Source organism: Apium graveolens, chromosome 3 (genome assembly GCF_009905375.1).
Source record: "Apium graveolens cultivar Ventura chromosome 3, ASM990537v1, whole genome shotgun sequence".
In the NCBI taxonomy this organism is placed as follows: Eukaryota; Viridiplantae; Streptophyta; class Magnoliopsida; order Apiales; family Apiaceae; genus Apium; species Apium graveolens.
In genome coordinates this window covers 14,354,604-14,378,475 of record NC_133649.1, presented here as the reverse complement: position 1 = coordinate 14,378,475, position 23,872 = coordinate 14,354,604, and the positions used below count along the sequence as shown (strand labels likewise).

The 23,872-nt window shown below is 37.2% G+C and overlaps 1 protein-coding gene across 1 annotated transcript; it reads right to left on the bottom strand.

Moving 5' to 3' along the window:
- Window positions 1-898: 898 nt before the first annotated feature.
- On the bottom strand, window positions 899-21,002 carry LOC141713911 (cytochrome P450 72A397-like). The gene is made up of 5 exons (XM_074517474.1): window positions 20,723-21,002; window positions 14,969-15,186; window positions 14,620-14,756; window positions 14,470-14,559; window positions 899-953 (listed from the first exon to the last, which is right to left on the bottom strand). Exons 1-5 carry the CDS (start codon window positions 21,000-21,002, stop codon window positions 899-901), a joined length of 780 nt encoding a protein of 259 aa, XP_074373575.1.
- Between the last annotated feature and the right edge of the window lie 2,870 nt (window positions 21,003-23,872).

Here is a 23,872-nt window from a genome sequence, read left to right as displayed (position 1 = left end):
AAGGAGCTATATATAATAAGTCTTCAGGTTTTGAGCATGCCAAGTCCTTGGTACTTCATTCCCATCCATAGTTTCCAACTTGTAAGATCCTCTTCCTTGAACACTTTTAACCTTGTATGGCCCTTCCCAATTTGGGGCGAGTTTCCCTTTATGCCCTACTACAGAGGCTTCCACCTTCCTTAAGACCAAATCTCCTTGCTTGAAAAATCTTTCTTGCAACCTCAGGTTGTAATAGAAAGAAGCTTTCTTTTGATATTCCACAATATTTGCATGTGCTTCATCCCGCACTTCATCTATTAAATCGAGTGCTATCCTTTATTCTTCCTCATTTTCTTCAGCATTGTATGCTTGGATATAATTTTAAAACCTCGTGCAAAATCATAGCAACCTTCAAAATTTTAATTTATAGTTAACATCTGATCAATATTTCTTATTTTGTGCATATGCATATGTACACAAGAACTACTTACGATTTTAAGGTGGTTAAGATTGTCAAAATCAGGTTTGCCATGATTTCCCAACACCTGAAGAACTTCTACTCTGGCACGAATTTGCCAGTTGGGGTGAACAACAAGTAAAATTATGGTCCAGACAAGGAAAAACTTGCATTCACCAATTACATCGTCCAAGCTCATTCCAACATTTCTCGATCCATTTTGAAGTTATCACTGGAAATGGATTCCAACAATATCCCTAGCAAGTCATCACTACTACTTTCTCCTGCCTGCATTGCCTTGGTCTTTTTGCCAATAATATTTTTTAAGGATGATTGTATCATTTCTTTTAGCTCCTTCATCTTCCTATTGTTCTTGGTTGGTAGAAATCTACAGATATTTATAAACAGTTACTATGTAAACGTGGAAAAGGACATGAGGAAAAAAAATGCTTCATTCGTATATTACAACCAAATGAGTAGTACCTCCATCAAGGAATGTACACTGTCACACCCCCAACTTAAATAGCAAAATAATTATAGCTATTACATCATTTTAAAGAGTATTACACAACCAAAATCCAAGATCTTTACAGTTTAGGGTTTGAAACAGCCCAACACTACCAACTATTACATCTGATTACAAATACCGAATCCTCACACAACTATTATTACTTATTCTACCTGAGCTCGAACATAAGCGTCAGCATCACAGGTCTTACGGGCAGTCTGCTTGAATCTAACCATGGCTGCTAGCTGTAATATCAGGGTAAAGCAAGAAGTGAGCCAAAAGCTCAACAAGTGCTAACAATACAACGCAAAGCATAAATTGAGATATACCCTTAGGAACGACAATGGAATGACATAATCAATGATAATCGAGAGATAAAACATATGTGAGTTGGCATCATTTTGCTTGCATCAAAACAAATTTTAAAACCATTCTTAATCCAAATCATTTTATGACGCTACGGATTACAGCCGGTGATCAGCCGCGAAGTAATCCCGAACCTCGCTGGGTTCTAAAACATTATTGGGAATCCCTAGGCAACTTTTAAGCCTAATATAAGTGTGGAAAGGACTCGCGTCTCAGTCCAGATCCACCATTCAAGAAAACATTTGTCCCCCTTTGGGACTGAAAAATCCACGTTTTAATCATTTTAAAAACTGATGCCGATTTATGACAAAATCTCTTTCGACTGTAATTATTTTAACCAAGGGATTATAGATCAACTTGAAACACTGGAAATATGACACTAAATCTCAGGGCCATGATCTACTAGACTTTACTATATTAGGGTAATTGAGAGGTTTCCATAAACAAGAACTTAGACAAGGAAATTAAGCCAGGCTATTGGATAAGATGAAAGAGTAATGCCAAACTAGGCTTAAAGCAATGGTTGTAGACAAGGTATAGGTATTGGAACATCAAGAAGATAGGCATCACTGGTACAAATAGGATAAAGGTGTTAAAATATAAAGAAAGTGATCATCAGCTCAGTATATAACAGGATATCAAGCTTTAGGGTAAGGATAGGGTTATCAAACAATCATGAATGTATTTAAGAAATGATTGGCTTTTAGGTATCAAAATAAAGTTTCTATCGAGGTTATTTCAAGAGTTGAATTCAAAGCATCAGGGTGCAACATCAAGACTTCTCAGGGATCAATAGCATGATAAACAAAAGGGATTAATAAGATATTATAACGCATCTCTAATTTATCATGGCATTAAACTATCATGAAAGACTTTTGAACTACTTGCAATATGTACTCGAGGGTTCATGGCATCTCTATGTAACTCACAGATAAACAAAAGATACTCTTGATTTAAATACATCAAAATGACTCAGGATAATTGCATCGATATATATATATAAACTGTTTACAGCAAATACGAAGGTCAAGTTGAATCACTTGCCTTGAGATAGACTGGTCTGGTCTGACTGGTAGGAGCAACAACTGGAGCTTCACTCGACTTTTAAGGCAAGTTTTCCCTCGTCTCGAGATCCTACATAAATAATAATAATCCTCATTATAATATATTCTTTCCATCTTAACCTATTTATAACCCGAAATTAAACATAGATGGCACTTAGGCCTATACACACTTAATTCATATCCAACATTTATATTTTTAAATGTACACACGTAGCCACATAATCACATATCGTATATTAATACCAAATAACATCATATACACCATAATGCCACACTAGGCTTGGATGATCTCGACTCACCACTTAAGTTACTTGGTCGCTAACTAAACGAAGTCTTCGAATTTGGGCTTCCTAACTCAATGTGCCTTTCCTAAATTATCCAAAACCTATTGACCCTCACTTGTGCCTTTTGTTCTACTGACCTTACACTATCTTACAACTATGGTGGTCGACCTTATACTCACTTCTAAGTGTCCTAAAACTATGTGATAAGTGAAAGTGCTCACTGGTGCAAATTTCAGAATGGTAACTAAGGTTTCTTGAGTGCATTAGACACTCTTAAACTACAAGTTTTTCTTCAAAATTTTTACACAAGACTCTCCTGACCTAAGGGCATCTCACAAGCTTGATGTGGCTCAAAGGCCTGGCTTGGGCCTTCTTGGGCCTAAGCTAAAAGTCCAAGGTTCCCCTGTTTTTCTGGGCAGAAAATGCCCTGACTTGAATTAACTTGTGACACATGGTTCTAGCTCATATCCTATGAACTATGGTTGGAAAAACTTCTCTGACATACCCTCTAACTAAGGCCCAATTGGGCCTAATGAGGGCCTACCCATGACATGGCCAAATCTCCCTATTTCCAAGTTGCAACAAAACTGTCCCCTGCTGGACAGATTTTGTTATTCTACTTGTGCACCTAACCAAATGACATGCAAACCTCCAACCAACTCCTAAAACCTATTATATACTCCCCATACTAACTTCTGGTGGCTTGGGCCTCAAAGTGCACATCAATGACATGGTCAAAACTCACTCTAAACTCAGGGTACTAAACTGATTTTTCTGCAGAAACTATAACTCTCATTTTCCAAGGTTTTGACTTGACAAACCCAATTATCAACAACTAAATACTTAAACCAAGACCTATACTTGGTGTTCTACTGAACTAACTCTTTTTTTTTTTTCTCAAAATACCCTTGGTGAGATCATCCTTACCTATGGTGCAACTATGGCAAAATAAAAGAGACTACTCTTTACAACTCATAAACCTTTATGCTTTTGAAACAACATGATATATATTTTTATAAAAGATAACCACAAATTATTACCATGCAACAAGAAGCATAAATCCATATTATCATATTATTCCTACTGAAATTAAGGCTCACTAACAAAATCTTTTTCCAAATGATCAAAATCTTACAACAAACTAAGAGAATTCCACATGCATGCATGCCTTCGGGTTTTTCAACCCAAAACAACCCATTTTCTACATATATTCCATCTTAAAATTGACATGCAAGCCTAGCATAAGGTATACCTAGATGATCACTTAGCATGCAAGGAGTTTTATCAAATTATCACCACAAAATTTAAGTCATTATCACATAAACATGCAAAAATTGATCAAAACAACAAGAATGATTTCAAGGACCATTCATTCGGCTCCCATATGGTCATGGCCGAATGAAATGGATGGAAATGGCCATTAAATCATCAAGATTTTCCTTCTCATGACTTGGCACTTATCCATTCATTGTAGTCCTCTCAAAAACAACCTTAAATCCATAAGAATCAAGATTGTATATTTGAGTTTCACTAAAACCTTAACATGCAACTTTAAAACTTAAACTTTTTACTCAAAACTCTTTGGAATATAAATGATCATGATATAGGAAGTAATATTTACTTGTATGGGAGGTGGAAACTTGAATGTGGAATGAAGAAAAGGGGAGGGGGGTAGGGCTTCGGCAAAAAGCCGAGAGGAAAGGTGGGAGGAGGGAGAGGAGAGGGAGAAAAAATGTAGAAATGGTGGAGTGATCATCATGATTGTTTGGTTTTTATTTGCCCACAAGTGAGTGGATGTGAGAAATTACAAGAGTAACCCTCTAACCAAAGTTAGGCAAGTTTGCATGCAAGGTCAAGGAGGTAATTTGGCTAGCAAATTGTGAGTTAGTGGGGTGGTTATTGACTCTTTAGCCCTTTGGTTAAATAGAAGAGAGTTTGCATGCAAGGTTATTCATGTAATTTGATAATTATTAAGCAACTAATTTCCAAAGATTTATTTTTATATAATAAAGTACAAGTTCAAAAATTATAAAATTTATACCATAAAATAACTTGGATTTTTAGAGACTTTATAAAATCATTTTCAAAATTTGTGTACAAAATGTCTTTTAAAAGAAAATTTTTCCAAAGCTTAGAATATTCCTTATAAATCAAAAATAAAGAAATTAAATAAATTCTTGCTTTGAAAAATCATATACTACCCAGAGCAAACTTAAAATGCAGAAATTTTCACTCACACAAACGTACAAGCATTGAATATATTTTTATTTAACTTAATATTATTCACAAATAATATTACATAAAATGCCGGTCGTAACATCCTCTCCCCCTTAAGGGATTCTGTCCCCAGAATCTAAGAGAACAGATGAGGATACCGGGAACGCATATCAGACTCTAACTCCCAAGTCGACTCTTCGACCTTAGGGTTCCTCCAAAGTACTTTCACTAACTTTACTGATTTATTTCTAAGACTCTTTACTTGCCAGTCGAGTACTTTAACCGGTTGCTCCACAAATGACAGGTCTGCCTGAATTTCTACAGGTTCATATTCTATCACATGGCTAGCGTCAGGATTGTACTTCTTAAGCAACGACACATGGAACACGTTATGCACATGCTGATACTGAGGTGGTAAGGCCAACTCGTAGGCCACCTTTCCTACTTGACTCAAAATCTCAAAAGGACCTACGTATCTAGGTGCTAACTTTCCTTTCTTGCCAAATCTTATCAACCCTTTCCTAGGTGACACTTTTAGCAACACAGCTTCGCCAATTTGGAATTGAACATCTTTACGCGCTGGATCCGCATACTTCCTCTGTCTATCTTGAGCAGCAAGCAACCTTTTCTGAATTAACTTGACTGAGTCATGCAACTGTTGTACCAATTCTGAGCCGAGAATTCTTCCTTCTCCTACTTCATCCCAACTTGTTGGTGATCTACATCTTCGCCCGTACAAAGCTTCATATGGTGGCATGCCGATACTGGAATGATAGCTGTTGTTATATGAAAATTCAATTAATGGCAGGTGGTCGTCCCAACTTCCAGCAAAATCGATTGCACAACTGCGCAACATGTCTTCAATTGTTTGAATTGTTCTTTCACTCTGGCCATCAGTCTGCGGGTGATACGCCGTGCTCATATTCAACTTCGTGCCAAGACATTCCTGGAATTGCTTCCAGAATCTTGAGTTAAATCGGGGATCTCTGTCTGAAACTATTGATACAGGTACTCCATGCCTTAATACGATTTCGTGCACATACAGATGAACCAGCTTGTCCAGTGACGACTTCTCATTTATTGGAAGGAAATGCGCCGACTTCGTAAGACGATCAATTATAACCCATATTGCGTCATGTCCGGATTTTGTTCGCGGTAGTCCTACTATAAAGTCCATAGCGATATTTTCCCATTTCCATTCTGGAATCTTCAGGGGCTGAATTAATCCGCTTGGTCGTTGATGTTCTGCCTTTACTTTCTGACAGGTATAGCACTTCGCAACCCATTCTGCCACGTCTCTTTTCATATTTGGCCACCAAAAGTTCTTCTTTAAGTCTTGATACATCTTGGTGCTTCCCGGGTGGATTGAGAATTTCGAATGGTGGGCTTCATGGAGGATCTCATTCTTTAATTCAGATACATGGGGAATCCATATTCTGGATGAAAACCTTAGTATTCCTTGCTCATCCCTTTTAGTATTAATCTCTTCTCCAGATAACTGATTTTTCTCTTTTTCCATTACTTCCTCTTGATACTTCTTTATCTTTTCCAGTAGTGTTGGCTGAAAGGTCATTGCATGACAAACTTCTTTGACTTTCCCATAAGCACAAAGTTCCAATTCAAATTTTCCGATTTCTTCAGATAACTCTTTTGATGTTATCATTGCATTCAATCTTTCTTTCCGACTCAGCGCATCGGCCACTACGTTCGCCTTTCCAGGATGGTAATTTATCGAACAGTCATAGTCCTTAATCAATTCCAGCCATCTCCTCTGCCTCATATTGAGCTCTTTCTGAGTGAAAATGTATTTTAAACTCTTGTGATCCGTGTAGATTTCACACTTTTCTCCATAGAGATAGTGTCTCCAAATCTTGAGTGCGAACACTATGGCGGCTAATTCCAAGTCATGCGTCGGATACTTTAACTCGTGTGGCTTCAACTGTCTTGACGCATATGCTATTACCTTACTGTGTTGCATCAACACACAACCCAAACCCTTATGTGAAGCATCGCTGAATATTACAAAATTCCCTTGATCATCTGGAAGTACTAACACCGGAGCTGTTACCAACTTCTGTTTTAACTCTTGAAAGCTATTTTCACATTCTGCACTCCATTCAAACTTTTGATTCTTTCTGGTTAACTTAGTCAATGGTGTGGCGATTTTCGAGAAATCCTTGACGAATCTTCTATAGTATCCGGCCAATCCTAGAAAACTTCGCACTTCCGTAGGAGTCCTTGGCCTCTCCCAACTCATAACTGCCTCGATCTTCGCCGGATCTACTTTAATTCCATCATTTCCAATAACATGCCCCAAAAATTGAACTTCCTTTAACCAAAACTCACATTTGGTAAACTTGGCATACAACTTCTCTTGTCGGAGTATCTCCAAGGCTATCCAGAGATGCTGCATATGTTCTTCTTCCGATTTAGAATAAATAAGGATGTCATCAATAAATACCACGACAAATTTATCCAAATACTTCTTAAATACTCGATTCATCAGATCCATGAATGCGGCCGGAGCGTTGGTCAAACCAAACGGCATTACTAGGAATTCATAATGCCCATATCTGGTCCTAAATGCGGTCTTGGGAATATCTTCTTCCTTGATCTTTAATTGATGGTATCCCGATCTCAAGTCAATCTTCGAAAAACATTTTGCTCCCTTTAACTGATCAAAAAGGTCATCTATCCTTGGTAGCGGGTAGCGGTTCTTGATCGTTACTTTATTCAACTCCCGGTAATCTATGCATAGACGCATACTCCCATCTTTCTTCTTCACAAAGAGAACAGGTGCTCCCCATGGCGATGTACTTGGTCGTATCACTCCCTTATCCAATAATTCTTGTAGCTGGCTCGCCAACTCTTTCATTTCTGCTGGTGCCATCCTATACGGAGCCTTTGAAACTGGTTCCGTGCCTGGAGCAAGGTTGATCTCGAACTCAATTTGTCGATCTGGTGGTAAGCCTGGTAGTTCGTCGGGAAACACATCGGGAAACTCATTAACTACAGGAATATCTTCCATGCTGAGGCTGCCTCTCTCTGAATCCACTACATATGCTAGGAACGACTCACAACCTTTTCTAAGTAACTTCTTAGCCTGAATAATTGTAAGAAATAGTCGCTCTTGCCTCTGTCCCTTAAATACTACCTTCTCTCCACTCTTCGTCTTTAAATACACTCTCTTGGTCTTACAATTTATCTGAGCGCTATTCTCTCCTAACCAATCCATTCCTAAAATTATATCAAACTCTCCCAGCTTGAAGAGTATCAAATCGGCCGAGAACTTATATCCTGAAATATCAATCTCACATTTTGGACAAAATTGATTCACAGGAATTTTCTCTTGGTTCGCAATTACCACATTTACTACCTCACTCATAACCGTTTTATCACATTGGATCTTATCAATAAAAGATTCTGATATGAAAGATCTTGTGGCTCCCGAATCAATCAATACTTTGGCTTTGACATTATTGAGTAAAAGTGTACCTGCTATCACCTCAGAATTCTGAACAGCATCTTTCATCTTTAGGTCAAATGTCCTTGCTGTTGCTTGCGGGGCTGGTGCGGGTGGTGGAGGTAATGCCAATACCTCAGCTGGCACGCTTGCACTGGTGCTTGCCACGTTCATCAGAGCTCTGACTGGTCCTGTTGCCTTACACTCCCTAGCCATGTGTCCAGTCTTCCCACATTTGTAGCACGTAACTCCTGGCTTCGGCATCTTGCACTCATTGGCCAAATGTCCCTTCTGATTGCACCTATAACAGGTCATACTCAGCTTATTGCATACTCCGGGGTGCCTTCTGCCACAGTGCTTGCATTCTGGCCTTTGGAACCTGTTTTCTCCAACTTGCCCTTGGCCTGCCTGATTGTTCCCTTTTGATTCTTGCCTTTTGCCCAAATTTCCTTTCCTTTGAAAATTTCCGCCCTTCTGGAAACCAATCCTCTTTACATTCCGATCTTGCGAACTTCCAGCTTCAGACTTTTCTCCATAAAATGGAACCTTCCTCTTCTTGTTATCCCTCTCTTTCCTTGACTGCATCCCATTATTCTCAATTAGAGCAGCTTTCTGTACTACTCCCACATAAGTCTCAAGCTCAAACATAGCCACCCTATCTCTGATCCAAGGCTCCAATCCTTGCTGAAATTTCTTTGCTTTTTCCTCCTCAGTGCTGGTATACTTTGTCACAAACCTTGACAACTCAGTGAACTTCTTCTCATATTCCAGTACAGTCATGTTCCCTTGTTTTAACTCAAGAAATTTTAGCTCCATCTGATTCTGCATGTACTTAGGGTAATACTTGTCCAGAAATAACTTCTTAAATCTCTCCCAAGAAATCTGCTGAGTGACTTCCATAGCTTTTACTGATTCCCACCAATAAATGACTTCTCCCTTCAAGAAGTAAGTGGCATACAGCGTCTTCTGATCGTCCCCTAACTGTACCAACTCAAAAGCCCTTTCCATCTCCTTGATCCATGTGTTTGCTATCACTGGATCAGTGGTATCATGAAATACAGGTGGATTCACATTCTGAAAAGCCTTGAAAGTGACAATTTGTCTTGGTGGTACTGGTGGTTCAGGTGGTTGATATGGCTCACGGTTATCTTGGTTTTCAATTCGTTGTTGAAGAGTTAGTTGTTGTTGAGCTATAGCATTGGTTTGCTGTTGCAAGGTTTCCAGTAGTTGAAGAATGTTTGGGTCTGTGGTGAAGGTGGTTGTTGGATTCTTCTTTTTGGGAGGCATGATCCTGAAATAAGAGTTGTGTTATAACAAATATGAATGATAAAATGATTCGAGGGTATCGCATGGCATTCTTGTTTACATATGGGGTTAAGTTTCCAAATTAAGCAGATATGATGATAAAACATAAAATAACAGTTGAGAGCAAATGGAACAATAGCACATAATTATTGAAATTTTAAAGGTCACAGTACATAGGATTGGGACATAGTCTGATTCTAGAAATAACAGGCTTATTTAAAGGAAAGACGGAAACAACTGGGGATTCCATAGAGTCTGATAGTACAACAACATGAAAGGTAAATGGAAAGAACTAAGGCTCCACTCCATCTGAACGGGGCTTGGTAGTCTTTTCCTCTCGAAGTGTCCTCACAATGCTCTGGAGCTCATCCGCCACCATCTGAATGACATACTGGCTGGTACGGTCCCGGTGTGCTGGCATCTCCTCAAGCTTAGTGTTGACGTACCCAACCAAGGTCTCAAGTCTCGCAATCATCTGCTCCTTGGGCTTCCCTTCGTAGTTTCGGCTGTCCGGATACACGCTCTTCAGTCGGTCTATCAGTCGGTCGTACTTGCCCTGAAGCATGTCGAACTCGCGCCTCAACTCAGCATACACGGAGAAAGCAATAGTGTCGTCCGACCCAGAGGATGACGAGGAATGCGCCCTTTGCTGACAACCAATAAGAGGAGTATTAATAATAATTTACTTTACCTACTCTCTCGCATAGTATCTATAACCTACTCACAAGTCCTATAACCTATTTGGGCTGTTCAGGGACTCTAAACCGTCGCTCTGATACCAAAACCTGTCACACCCCCAACTTAAATAGCAAAATAATTATAGCTATTACATCATTTTAAAGAGTATTACACAACCAAAATCCAAGATCTTTACAGTTTAGGGTTTGAAACAGCCCAACACTACCAACTATTACATCTGATTACAAATACCGAATCCTCACACAACTATTATTACTTATTCTACCTGAGCTCGAACATAAGCGTCAGCATCACAGGTCTTACGGGCAGTCTGCTTGAATCTAACCATGGCTGCTAGCTGTAATATCAGGGTAAAGCAAGAAGTGAGCCAAAAGCTCAACAAGTGCTAACAATACAACGCAAAGCATAAATTGAGATATACCCTTAGGAACGACAATGGAATGACATAATCAATGATAATCGAGAGATAAAACATATGTGAGTTGGCATCATTTTGCTTGCATCAAAACAAATTTTAAAACCATTCTTAATCCAAATCATTTTATGACGCTACGGATTACAGCCGGTGATCAGCCGCGAAGTAATCCCGAACCTCGCTGGGTTCTAAAACATTATTGGGAATCCCTAGGCAACTTTTAAGCCTAATATAAGTGTGGAAAGGACTCGCGTCTCAGTCCAGATCCACCATTCAAGAAAACATTTGTCCCCCTTTGGGACTGAAAAATCCACGTTTTAATCATTTTAAAAACTGATGCCGATTTATGACAAAATCTCTTTCGACTGTAATTATTTTTACCAAGGGATTATAGATCAACTTGAAACACTGGAAATATGACACTAAATCTCAGGGCCATGATCTACTAGACTTTACTATATTAGGGTAATTGAGAGGTTTCCATAAACAAGAACTTAGACAAGGAAATTAAGCCAGGCTATTGGATAAGATGAAAGAGTAATGCCAAACTAGGCTTAAAGCAATGGTTGTAGACAAGGTATAGGTATTGGAACATCAAGAAGATAGGCATCACTGGTACAAATAGGATAAAGGTGTTAAAATATAAAGAAAGTGATCATCAGCTCAGTATATAACAGGATATCAAGCTTTAGGGTAAGGATAGGGTTATCAAACAATCATGAATGTATTTAAGAAATGATTGGCTTTTAGGTATCAAAATAAAGTTTCTATCGAGGTTATTTCAAGAGTTGAATTCAAAGCATCAGGGTGCAACATCAAGACTTCTCAGGGATCAATAGCATGATAAACAAAAGGGATTAATAAGATATTATAACGCATCTCTAATTTATCATGGCATTAAACTATCATGAAAGACTTTTGAACTACTTGCAATATGTACTCGAGGGTTCATGGCATCTCTATGTAACTCACAGATAAACAAAAGATACTCTTGATTTAAATACATCAAAATGACTCAGGATAATTGCATCGATATATATATATAAACTGTTTACAGCAAATACGAAGGTCAAGTTGAATCACTTGCCTTGAGATAGACTGGTCTGGTCTGACTGGTAGGAGCAACAACTGGAGCTTCACTCGACTTTTAAGGCAAGTTTTCCCTCGTCTCGAGATCCTACATAAATAATAATAATCCTCATTATAATATATTCTTTCCATCTTAACCTATTTATAACCCGAAATTAAACATAGATGGCACTTAGGCCTATACACACTTAATTCATATCCAACATTTATATTTTTAAATGTACACACGTAGCCACATAATCACATATCGTATATTAATACCAAATAACATCATATACACCATAATGCCACACTAGGCTTGGATGATCTCGACTCACCACTTAAGTTACTTGGTCGCTAACTAAACGAAGTCTTCGAATTTGGGCTTCCTAACTCAATGTGCCTTTCCTAAATTATCCAAAACCTATTGACCCTCACTTGTGCCTTTTGTTCTACTGACCTTACACTATCTTACAACTATGGTGGTCGACCTTATACTCACTTCTAAGTGTCCTAAAACTATGTGATAAGTGAAAGTGCTCACTGGTGCAAATTTCAGAATGGTAACTAAGGTTTCTTGAGTGCATTAGACACTCTTAAACTACAAGTTTTTCTTCAAAATTTTTACACAAGACTCTCCTGACCTAAGGGCATCTCACAAGCTTGATGTGGCTCAAAGGCCTGGCTTGGGCCTTCTTGGGCCTAAGCTAAAAGTCCAAGGTTCCCCTGTTTTTCTGGGCAGAAAATGCCCTGACTTGAATTAACTTGTGACACATGGTTCTAGCTCATATCCTATGAACTATGGTTGGAAAAACTTCTCTGACATACCCTCTAACTAAGGCCCAATTGGGCCTAATGAGGGCCTACCCATGACATGGCCAAATCTCCCTATTTCCAAGTTGCAACAAAACTGTCCCCTGCTGGACAGATTTTGTTATTCTACTTGTGCACCTAACCAAATGACATGCAAACCTCCAACCAACTCCTAAAACCTATTATATACTCCCCATACTAACTTCTGGTGGCTTGGGCCTCAAAGTGCACATCAATGACATGGTCAAAACTCACTCTAAACTCAGGGTACTAAACTGATTTTTCTGCAGAAACTATAACTCTCATTTTCCAAGGTTTTGACTTGACAAACCCAATTATCAACAACTAAATACTTAAACCAAGACCTATACTTGGTGTTCTACTGAACTAACTCTTTTTTTTTTTCTCAAAATACCCTTGGTGAGATCATCCTTACCTATGGTGCAACTATGGCAAAATAAAAGAGACTACTCTTTACAACTCATAAACCTTTATGCTTTTGAAACAACATGATATATATTTTTATAAAAGATAACCACAAATTATTACCATGCAACAAGAAGCATAAATCCATATTATCATATTATTCCTACTGAAATTAAGGCTCACTAACAAAATCTTTTTCCAAATGATCAAAATCTTACAACAAACTAAGAGAATTCCACATGCATGCATGCCTTCGGGTTTTTCAACCCAAAACAACCCATTTTCTACATATATTCCATCTTAAAATTGACATGCAAGCCTAGCATAAGGTATACCTAGATGATCACTTAGCATGCAAGGAGTTTTATCAAATTATCACCACAAAATTTAAGTCATTATCACATAAACATGCAAAAATTGATCAAAACAACAAGAATGATTTCAAGGACCATTCATTCGGCTCCCATATGGTCATGGCCGAATGAAATGGATGGAAATGGCCATTAAATCATCAAGATTTTCCTTCTCATGACTTGGCACTTATCCATTCATTGTAGTCCTCTCAAAAACAACCTTAAATCCATAAGAATCAAGATTGTATATTTGAGTTTCACTAAAACCTTAACATGCAACTTTAAAACTTAAACTTTTTACTCAAAACTCTTTGGAATATAAATGATCATGATATAGGAAGTAATATTTACTTGTATGGGAGGTGGAAACTTGAATGTGGAATGAAGAAAAGGGGAGGGGGGTAGGGCTTCGGCAAAAAGCCGAGAGGAAAGGTGGGAGGAGGGAGAGGAGAGGGAGAAAAAATGTAGAAATGGTGGAGTGATCATCATGATTGTTTGGTTTTTATTTGCCCACAAGTGAGTGGATGTGAGAAATTACAAGAGTAACCCTCTAACCAAAGTTAGGCAAGTTTGCATGCAAGGTCAAGGAGGTAATTTGGCTAGCAAATTGTGAGTTAGTGGGGTGGTTATTGACTCTTTAGCCCTTTGGTTAAATAGAAGAGAGTTTGCATGCAAGGTTATTCATGTAATTTGATAATTATTAAGCAACTAATTTCCAAAGATTTATTTTTATATAATAAAGTACAAGTTCAAAAATTATAAAATTTATACCATAAAATAACTTGGATTTTTAGAGACTTTATAAAATCATTTTCAAAATTTGTGTACAAAATGTCTTTTAAAAGAAAATTTTTCCAAAGCTTAGAATATTCCTTATAAATCAAAAATAAAGAAATTAAATAAATTCTTGCTTTGAAAAATCATATACTACCCAGAGCAAACTTAAAATGCAGAAATTTTCACTCACACAAACGTACAAGCATTGAATATATTTTTATTTAACTTAATATTATTCACAAATAATATTACATAAAATGCCGGTCGTAACATACACTGACTGCAGAGACTTCATTACAAGCTCAATTTGTTGGCGTTGAATCTCAAATACCCTGCTTCCCTCCTTATAGCTACTTCCAAATGATGTGCATGAAATCACATCGCTTGTTAATGTATGACCCTCCTTATAGCTACTTCCAAATGATGTGCGCGAAATCACATCGCTTGTTAATGTATGAAGATACGGTGCAATGTCCAATTCACACCTCCCATTTTTCTCTACCTTCTCCTCCCATTTGCTCACCAGTTCTGTGCAACTAATATACATTACTGGTAGCATTAGCTGCATCAAAATCAGGAAAATTAGCGTCTCAGTGTATTTTAATGTACAACAGTAGGGGTATCAGAAATTTTCTGGACTGGAAATTTAATATATAATAACTTCTACTATTTTCCAAGAGCAATTTCAAGAGTGTCCTAGTAGTTGCCTTATAAATATTATAAAATAGAGTGTCCTAGTAATTTATGACATTATTTGTATACATGAACTCCAACCTTCAACTTGTGAAGATGAAAAGCTGGGGTAAGAAGTTTCTTGTGTTGAGCCCACTGGTCCCCGTCTATGCTTTCCAGACTATGAAAAAACATTCTCACGATTGGAATTTGCTTAATCTTCTTGAATATGTTATTTTTGTTCATCACTTCTTTAATGAGCTCAGGATCTGTGATGAGCAACCTTGGAGCCGGCCCAAACCACATGAAACTATTTTTACCTACAAGTTGTTAGAAATCAAACTCTCCATCAGGATATTAAATAAATAAAACAAAGCAATTGAAAATTATAAGTTAGAGAAATGGCAGCTGTACATGGGAGAAATAAAAGATGGTTGTGCATGAGAAAAGAAGAAAATACAGCAGTTTTTCATGGTCAATAATAACAAGCTACAGGTCTTGGAATCATGTCCAAAAAATAAGGTAGGCTATTAACCTCAAGAAGATGTTATCCAGAAGGCTTGGTCAAAGAAAGAAACAGTACCTCCTGAAATTAAGGTGGGCACTGCAGAAAAATAAGAACAGCTTGAAATGTGATAGTTGTTTTTGGTAGGCTGCATGGGAAAACATATAGTAACATATGTAAGCGATGACATAAGCATTTTAGAGCCTATAAATAGCAGTCCTACCATTATTAGTAAAAAAATACACAAAAGTGAAATATTTGTAAGGAAAAAGAGCAGAAGCTCCGTGTCTTGTAAAGGGCTGTAGCCTGTATTATAAAATAGAGTCCTTGTGTTCCTATTAAGTAGAATAAAAGTATTGTTGAGTTTATTTTAAGTAATATCTTATTCTAAAGCTCATTACGTTTCCATAAAGTGGCATCAGAGCTAAGGTTCCGTTCATGAAAAATGGCAACGATGGTGCAACCAAATATTCCAAAATTGACGAGTACAAATTACGGGAACTGGAGTATTCAAATGAAGGTATTACTCGGTTACTACGATAATTGGGATATTGTCGAAAGCGGGTATGACGAGCCCACAGATGCAGCCGCTGAAGTAGCCCTGTCAAATGCTGAGAAGATGATTTTGAAAGAGATCCGGAAAAAAGATAAAAAGGCGTTATATACAATTATTCAAGGAGTTGACGAATCAACCTTTGAAAAAATTTCAAATGCAAAAACGGCGAAAGACGCGTGGGAGATTCTGCAGAAATCATTCCAGGGTGTCGAGAAAGTTAAAAAGGTTCGGCTCCAAGTACTACATGGGGAGTTCGAAAATTTGAAGATGAAGAGTTCCGAAAATATTGGTGAATTTGTTACGCGTTTGAAAACGGTGACAAATGAGATGAAAAGAAATGGGGAAAGTCTCGATGATGTTCGGGTCATGGAAAAATTACTCCGTTCGTTGATGAGGAAATTTGATTACGTTGTTACTTCTATCGAGGAGTCAAAGGACTTGTCCACAATTTCCATTGATGAGCTCGTAGGTTCACTTCAAGCTCACGAGCAGCGGATGAACCAGTATGATGATGCAAGCCAGTTGGAAAAGGCGTTGCAAAGTAAGGTGTCCATTGGTGACAGTTCTGGCAGTAGCAGTTCTGCACGTGGCAGAGCTGGCTTTAGAGGTGGCTACCGAGGTGGACAAGGACGTGGAAGGCAGTCTTTCAATAGAGGCCAGAATTCCGAAGGTTTTCAATCATCTGGTCGTGGTCAAAATTTTAGAGGCTGAGGAAGAGGTGGATTTCAACGAGGTGACAAATCTCAATTTCAATGTTATAATTGTAATAAATTTGGTCACTTCAGTTATGAGTGTAGAACACCAAAAGTGGAAGAAAGAAGTCACTTTACTGCAGCAAAAGAAGATAAAGATATTGGTTCTGCTATGTTTCTCACTTATAAAGGAGACGAGGAGAACAAGAAAAATATTTGGTATCTTGACTCAGGAGCCAGTAATCACATGACTGGTCATAAAGATTTATTTATGGAGATAGATGAGACCATCTCTGGAGAAGTTACTTTTGGCGACTCGTCAAAAATTCCGGTCAAAGGAAAAGGTACAATTACGATTATGTCAAAGAATGATGAGAAAAAGTATATAAATGATGTTTATTATATACCTGCTTTGAAAAATAATATCATCAGTCTTGGCCAACTTGTGGAGAAAGGGTATACTATTCAGATGCAGGATAATTCTCTCATCATCAGAAATCAGGTTCGAGAATTAATTGCAGATGTGGAGATGTCAAAGAATCGCCTGTTCACACTTGATATGCAGACGAAAGTGCAGAAGTTCTTGAAATCAGTGATTAAAAATGACTCGTGGCTATAACACTTGAGATATGGTCATTTGGGATTTTCTGGCTTGAAATTATTGTCAAAGACAAAGATGGTGGACGGTTTGCCAGAAATCAACGAACCAGAAAATTTGTGTGAAGCGTGTGTCAAGGGGAAGCAACACAGACAAAGTTTTCCTGTTGGAAAATCATGGAGAGCCAGGAGGCCATTGGAGATAGTTCACACAGATATAGCTGGTCCATTTGATATTCCATCACTTGGAGGTAATAGGTATTACCTAACTTTTATTGATGATTTTAGCAGAAAAATTTGGGTATATATCATCAAAGAAAAATCGGAGGCTCTTGATAAATTCAAGGAGTTCAAAGCACTTGCAGAAAAGCAAAGTGGTTAGTATCTGAAGACACTCAGATCAGATAGAGGAGAAGAGTATACTTCCAACTTGTTCAGAAGTTTTTGCAGAGCACATGGCATCAATCATCAGTTGACAACAACATATACTCCTCAACAAAATGGCATTGCAGAAAGGAAGAACCGCACAATTCTTGACATGGCAAGGAGTATGATAAAAACAAAACACTTACCAAGAACTTTCTGGGCGGAAGCTGTTCAATGTGCAGTTTATTTGTTGAATCATTGTCCAACAAAAAGTGTCAGAAATAAAACTCCGAATGAAGCATGGAGCGTAGCAAACCATCAGTTGGGCATCTCATAATTTTTGGATGTATTGCTTATGCCCATATTCCCGATCAGAAAAGAAAGAAGCTGGATGACAAAGGCGAAAAATGTATTTTAACCGGATATGACAAAAGGAGAAAGGCGTACAGGCTTTATAATCCCCTTACAAAGAAATTAATCATTTCTCGAGATGTTGAGTTTGATGAATCAGATTATTGGAGATGGAGCGAGGAAGAAAGAAAAGTTGCTGGTTTATTTTTCAACGATGATGATGATGATGATGGCAATGACGACCCCAATATAGAAGATGGTGGAGATGATGATCCAACTCCTCCACAAAGTCCGAATCAACAAACTCCCGTATCAACACCATCAGATTCAAGTGGAAGCAGAAGTTCAGGGGGAGCAACTAGAAAAATGTGGAGTCTGGATGATATTTACGAAGCTACAAGTCCGGTACAAACACCCTTTGATTATTCATTATTTTGTTTAATGGCTAAATGTGATCCAGTTACATTCGAGGAAGCTTCTAAAGAAAGCAAATGGAACAAAGCCATGGATGAAGAAATTGGCGCAATCAAGAAGAATGATGCATGGGAGCTCACAGATCTTCCAGAAGGACACAAAGCAATTGGTGTCAAATGGGTCTACAAGACCAAGACGAATCAGGATGGAGAAGTGGAGAAATACAAGGCGAGGCTAGTGGCTAAAGGCTATAAGCAGCGATATGGCATTGACTATGATGAGGTGTTTGCTCCAGTTGCACGAGTTGACACCATCATACTTCTTACAACAATTGCCGCTCAAAATCAATGGAAGATTTTTCAGATGGACGTGAAGTCAGCATTCCTAAACGGTTATCTTGAAGAAGAAGTCTATATTAAGCAGCCTTCTGGATATGTTCAGAAAGGCCGGGAAAACAAAGTCTACAGACTGAAGAAAGCCTTATATGGTTTGAAGCAGCTTCGCGAGCATGCAATACAAGGGTTGATGAATATTTTCAGAGTAATGGTTTCGTGAAGAGTCCATACGAGCATGCCCTCTACACGAAAACAAATTCAGGGGGAGATATTATGATCGTTTGCTTATACGTGGACGACATGATCTTTACTGGAAACAATCCTGGTATGTTTGATGATTTTAAGAAAGTTATGACTAATGAATTTGAGATGACAGATATTGGTCAAATGTCATACTTTCTTGGAGTCGAGGTGAAGCAAAAAAAGACGGGATTTTTATGTCGCAGAAAAAAAATATGCGGAGCAGATTTTAAAGAAGTTCAGAATGGAGGAATGCAAGCCAATAAGCACGCCAGCAGACCGAGCATAAAGCTCAGAGTTGATTCAACAAGGGAGTCAGTAAATCCGACATTGTTCAAAAGTTTGGTTGGAAGTCTGAGGTACCTAACTTTTACTCGTCCAGATATTATGTATGCAGTTGGATTGGTTAGTAGATACATGGAGAAACCGAAGCAAGATCACTTCATAGCAGCTAAAAGAATTTTGAGATACATTAAAGGTACACTTGGTCATGGATTATTTTATTCTCATTCTCAAAATGTAAAATTAGTTGGCTACTCAGATAGTGATTATGGTGGTGATTTGGATGACGGGAAAAGCACTACTGGATATACTTTTCATATCGGTTCAGCGATATTTTCGTGGTCTTCAAAGAAGCAACAAACAGTTGCTCTCTCAACATGTGAGGTAGAATACATCGCAGCAGCATGCGCATGTCAGGCTATGTGGCTAGGCTACGTATTGGGCGAGTTAAATTTTGCATAAGAAGTTCCGGTTAAAATTTACATGGATAATAAATCCGCTATTTCTCTCGCGAAAAATCCAGTGTCACACAGTCTCAGCAAGCACATCAATATTAAGTATCATTTTCTTCGCGAACAAGTGAATGAGAAAATTGTGGAGTTGGTGCACTGCAGGACTGAAGAAAATTTAGCGGATATTTTCACAAAACCATTGAAGCTGGATGTGTTTTACAAAATGAAAAACAAGCTCGGAATGCAAAGTCGAGTTTGAAGGGGAGTGTTAGAAATCAAACTCTCCATCAGGATATTAAATGAATAAAACAAAGCAATTGAAAATTATAAGTTAGAGAAATGGCAGCTGTACATGGGAGAAATAAAAGATGGTTGTGCATGAGAAAAGAAGAAAATACAGCAGTTTTTCATGGTCAATAATAACAAGCTACAGGTCTTGGAATCATGTCCAAAAAATAAGGTAGGCTATTAACCTCAAGAAGATGTTATCCAGAAGGCTTGGTCAAAGAAAGAAACAGTAACTCCTGAAATTAAGGTGGGCACTGTAGAAAAATAAGAACAGCTTGAAAGGTGACAGTTGTTTTTGGTAGGCTGAATGGGAAAACATATAGCAACATATGTAAGCGATGACATAAGCATTTTAGAGCCTATAAATAGCAGTCCTACCAGTATTAGTAAAAAAAAACACAAAAGTGAAATATTTGTAAGGAAAAAGAGCAGAAGCTCCGTGTCTTGTAAAGGGGTGTAGCCTGTATTATAAAATAAGGTCCTTGTGTTCCTATTAAGTAGAATAAAAGTATTGTTGAGTTTATTGTAAGTAATATCTTATTCTAAAGCTCATTACGTTTCCATCACAAGTAATGTAGACAAGACTCGTAACGTACATAACGCAAATAATTTGTTCATTTATTTATATGAATACAAGTAATTAAGTGAACTTTATCTATTTAGTGAGCCTTATCAAATTGGAGTTATGTTCATTTTTTGTAAAGTCAGATACTGAATCATGGTTGCAGCCCTGCAGAAAAAGAAATGAAAATTTAATCTTAGTGGATGTTAGTGTTACCATATTTCTCGACCGTGTGATGGATGAACGGGCTTGCCCATGCAACAGCATCATCGGATAGATTAATAGGCTTTGAAAGAGCATTCTTAACCAGAGCTGAGCTTTCTTTGGAATCTCCATACAAGAAGCGATAAGAGTTTCCATGAAGGCCTTGTTGTCTTAAGCACTTCTCCATCTTCCGCGGTTTCACCCATACCCAATTCAAGACTCTCGATGCCCATTCTACAAACAAAGCTAAAGCTAAACTCACTGTAATATTTTTGAAGTATACTGTATCCATTACTTCCTAGCTAGTCTGTATATGCAGATGAAAATATGGAATGAAACAAAGAGTTGGAGTTTGTAGTTAAATTATTACTAGTAGGAATTGTTATAGAGGGGGAATCAAATATGTTAAAATAAGAATAAATTAAGCAGCTGTGCACCTTCAACTTATGAAAATGAAAAGCTAGGGCAAGAAGTTTCTTGTGTTGAGCCCCCTGGTCCCCGTCTATGCTTGACAGACCATGAGCAAACATTCTCACAATTGGATTATGCTTAAGCTTCTGGAATATATAGTTTTTACTCATTACTTCTTTAAGGAGCTCAGGATCTGTAATAAGCAACCTTGGAGCCAGCCCAAACCACATAAAACTATTTTTCCCTGCAAGTAATGTAAACTTTATTTGTTTATAGTTGGATCTTGAATCATGGTTGCAGCCCTACAGAAACAATGGGTAAAAGTTAGGTAGCCCTCGCTTCTTTCAAACAGACGGAAATACTGTGAACAATGATCCCCCCCTCCCCCCCAAGCAGAGGGTAAATCATGAGCATGTTCTGTTCTGACTTAATTATTACTGACTTAGCAATACAGATCCTATAATAGCTCATCAAGATTACTCTAGTACCTCAAACTTGAGTGTAACCAAGCGTGCCCCGTGTTGTGGACCTTTTGGTTGAATAGTTATCACATTAGTTGTGGCATGCATATAGAAGGGGGCCTGAAATGAGAAGTGTTATAGCAAGAGCTAGTTTAGCTTCTTGCATCATAAAGTGTTGTCCAATGCATAATTTTGGTCTCCGTCCGAATGGAAAATAACCAAACATTTCTTGATCCATTTTGAAGTTGCTCACTGGCATTTGATTCCAGTTGATATCTCAACCAAGTCATCCCTATTACTTTAGCTCATACTAAAATCACTGCAATGCTTTCTAACGTTATTGTATAATTAATTACTTCACAAAAATTGCAGTTAAAATGAAGCAAAAAATTGTAGAATGTCCATATTTTCAAGTTATTGTTTTAAACAACAGGAATAAATAATACTTCCCGTCCCCCAATAAGCCCCAAATGTCACTTTTTTGAATCAAATGACCGTTAATGTCAACTTATGAAAAGGTGACCCTAATTGTCACTATAAAATCAGTTTCAGTTCACATTTTTGTTAAATATAAAAACTCATTTCCGTTTCACGTTTTCAACGTTTTTTTTATTTTTCTTTACTATGTTACATAACTTAAGTCATATTTGGAGACCGTAAACAACACTTGATTTTACGTTTTTAACAATAAAACATAACTTAAAAATATGTTTTCATTTATTTTTAATTAATATTTTATATTTTCATAACTCTTATTGAGTTTCAAAAATATTAAAATTTTAAATTAATTTTTTAAAATTCAAGTGTGGGCTCCAATTCAACAATCAATAACTTTTTAGGATTCAATAATCCCTTTTTTGAATTTTAGAAATATTAAAAAATTGAAAAAAAATATGTCTAATTTAATAATTTTTAACATTTTAGGATTCACCCACCCCATTTTAGGTTTTTAGAAATATTAAAAAATAAATTAATAAAAGATACACCGATTTAGGATTTAGGGGGCCTAAACCCTAGAGTCTAAACCCTAATTTAATCTAGGGTTTACAATCTAAACCCTAGACATCAAACTATAATTATTCTCCGGTTTTAATATTTTACGGTTAACCAATTCCCAATTTGAGTTTTAAAAATATTAAATAATTAAAGATCTGAATAAAATATGAAAAAAAACCCATTAGTGTAAATTTTTAAAATTTAAAATATAACATTATCTAGCATTTTGGGTATAAAAAAAACAAAACGCAAACTCAATATGCGTTAACATGAAAAACATAGTTTGGGATTGTGTTTTGCCCCGATAAACATGATTGTAAGTTACGTTTTTAGTAAAAAAATAAAAAAACTGAAAACGAAACACGCAACTACGTTTTTGATTAAAAATAAAACAGAACACGAAACTCCGTTTTGGAGTGACATTTGAGCCATATTTTCTCAAATTGACATTGAGGGTCATTCTCCTTCAAATTGTGACAGTTAGGGCCAACACCCCCATCCCACTAAATTCTTAACATTTGAAATAAAAAGTTCGACATGTTGCCCACTGAAGATACAATTGTTTAAGGGGGGTTGGATACAATTGTATAAATGTTTCAAACAAATAATAAAATATTACAGCTTTTTATATATCTGATAAAAACTGTTACAAAAATCTCTCAAGAAATTATGATATTCTTGAGAGCTGCTAGGTCGAATGATACTCGAGATCGATACACTTAGTGATGACCTAAACTGTGTTTACATACTACACAGCTACAACAAATCAATCTAAGATATGCATTATCAAAAGATAACCGAAACTGATACATATCTTCAACTGAATAGATAAAGTCCTATAACTCAGACGTAAAAGATATATGCTCCACAATATAAGGAACAAAACAAATCTTTTAAGCTAACTGTCTTCAAATACAGATGACATCCTAATGCTGATGATGTGTCAAATCCTGACGACACATCAGATACTGATGACACCCGAACAGCCAGATCCTGAGTTTCTTCTGATCATTGAGAATTCAATATGTAACAATCTCCCTAAATTTATGCTTAATGTTATGAAACACAAATTCCATTCTCAATGATGCCAAAACCAATCTACAAAATGTACAAGGAGTAAAGCTTACTTCAGTATCTGAAGATAACTGATAATTGTTTCCAGAAAGTTTTTCAATCTTTCTTCCTTCTTGTCTCGTAGGACTTTAACAAGCTTTTTCTTCAACTCTCTCTTCTCTTCAGTTTCTTCTCTAAGCTGATAGATAGCTGATCTCAATTTAGAAATTGAGATTTTGCC

What these genes read in the sequence shown, in the direction of transcription:
- LOC141713911 (XM_074517474.1), bottom strand. Translation starts at nt 21,002, where the DNA reads ATGGATACAGTATACTTCAAAAATATTACAGTGAGTTTAGCTTTAGCT. An exon ending in TTCATCTTCACAAGTTGAAG is followed by an intron (nt 14,757 to 14,968) that starts GTTGGAGTTCAT and finishes ATTTTGATGCAG; the next exon opens with CTAATGCTACCAGTAATGTA. An exon ending in ATGAAGTCTCTGCAGTCAGT is followed by an intron (nt 954 to 14,469) that starts GTATGTTACGAC and finishes TTGCTATTTAAG; the next exon opens with TTGGGGGTGTGACAGTGTAC.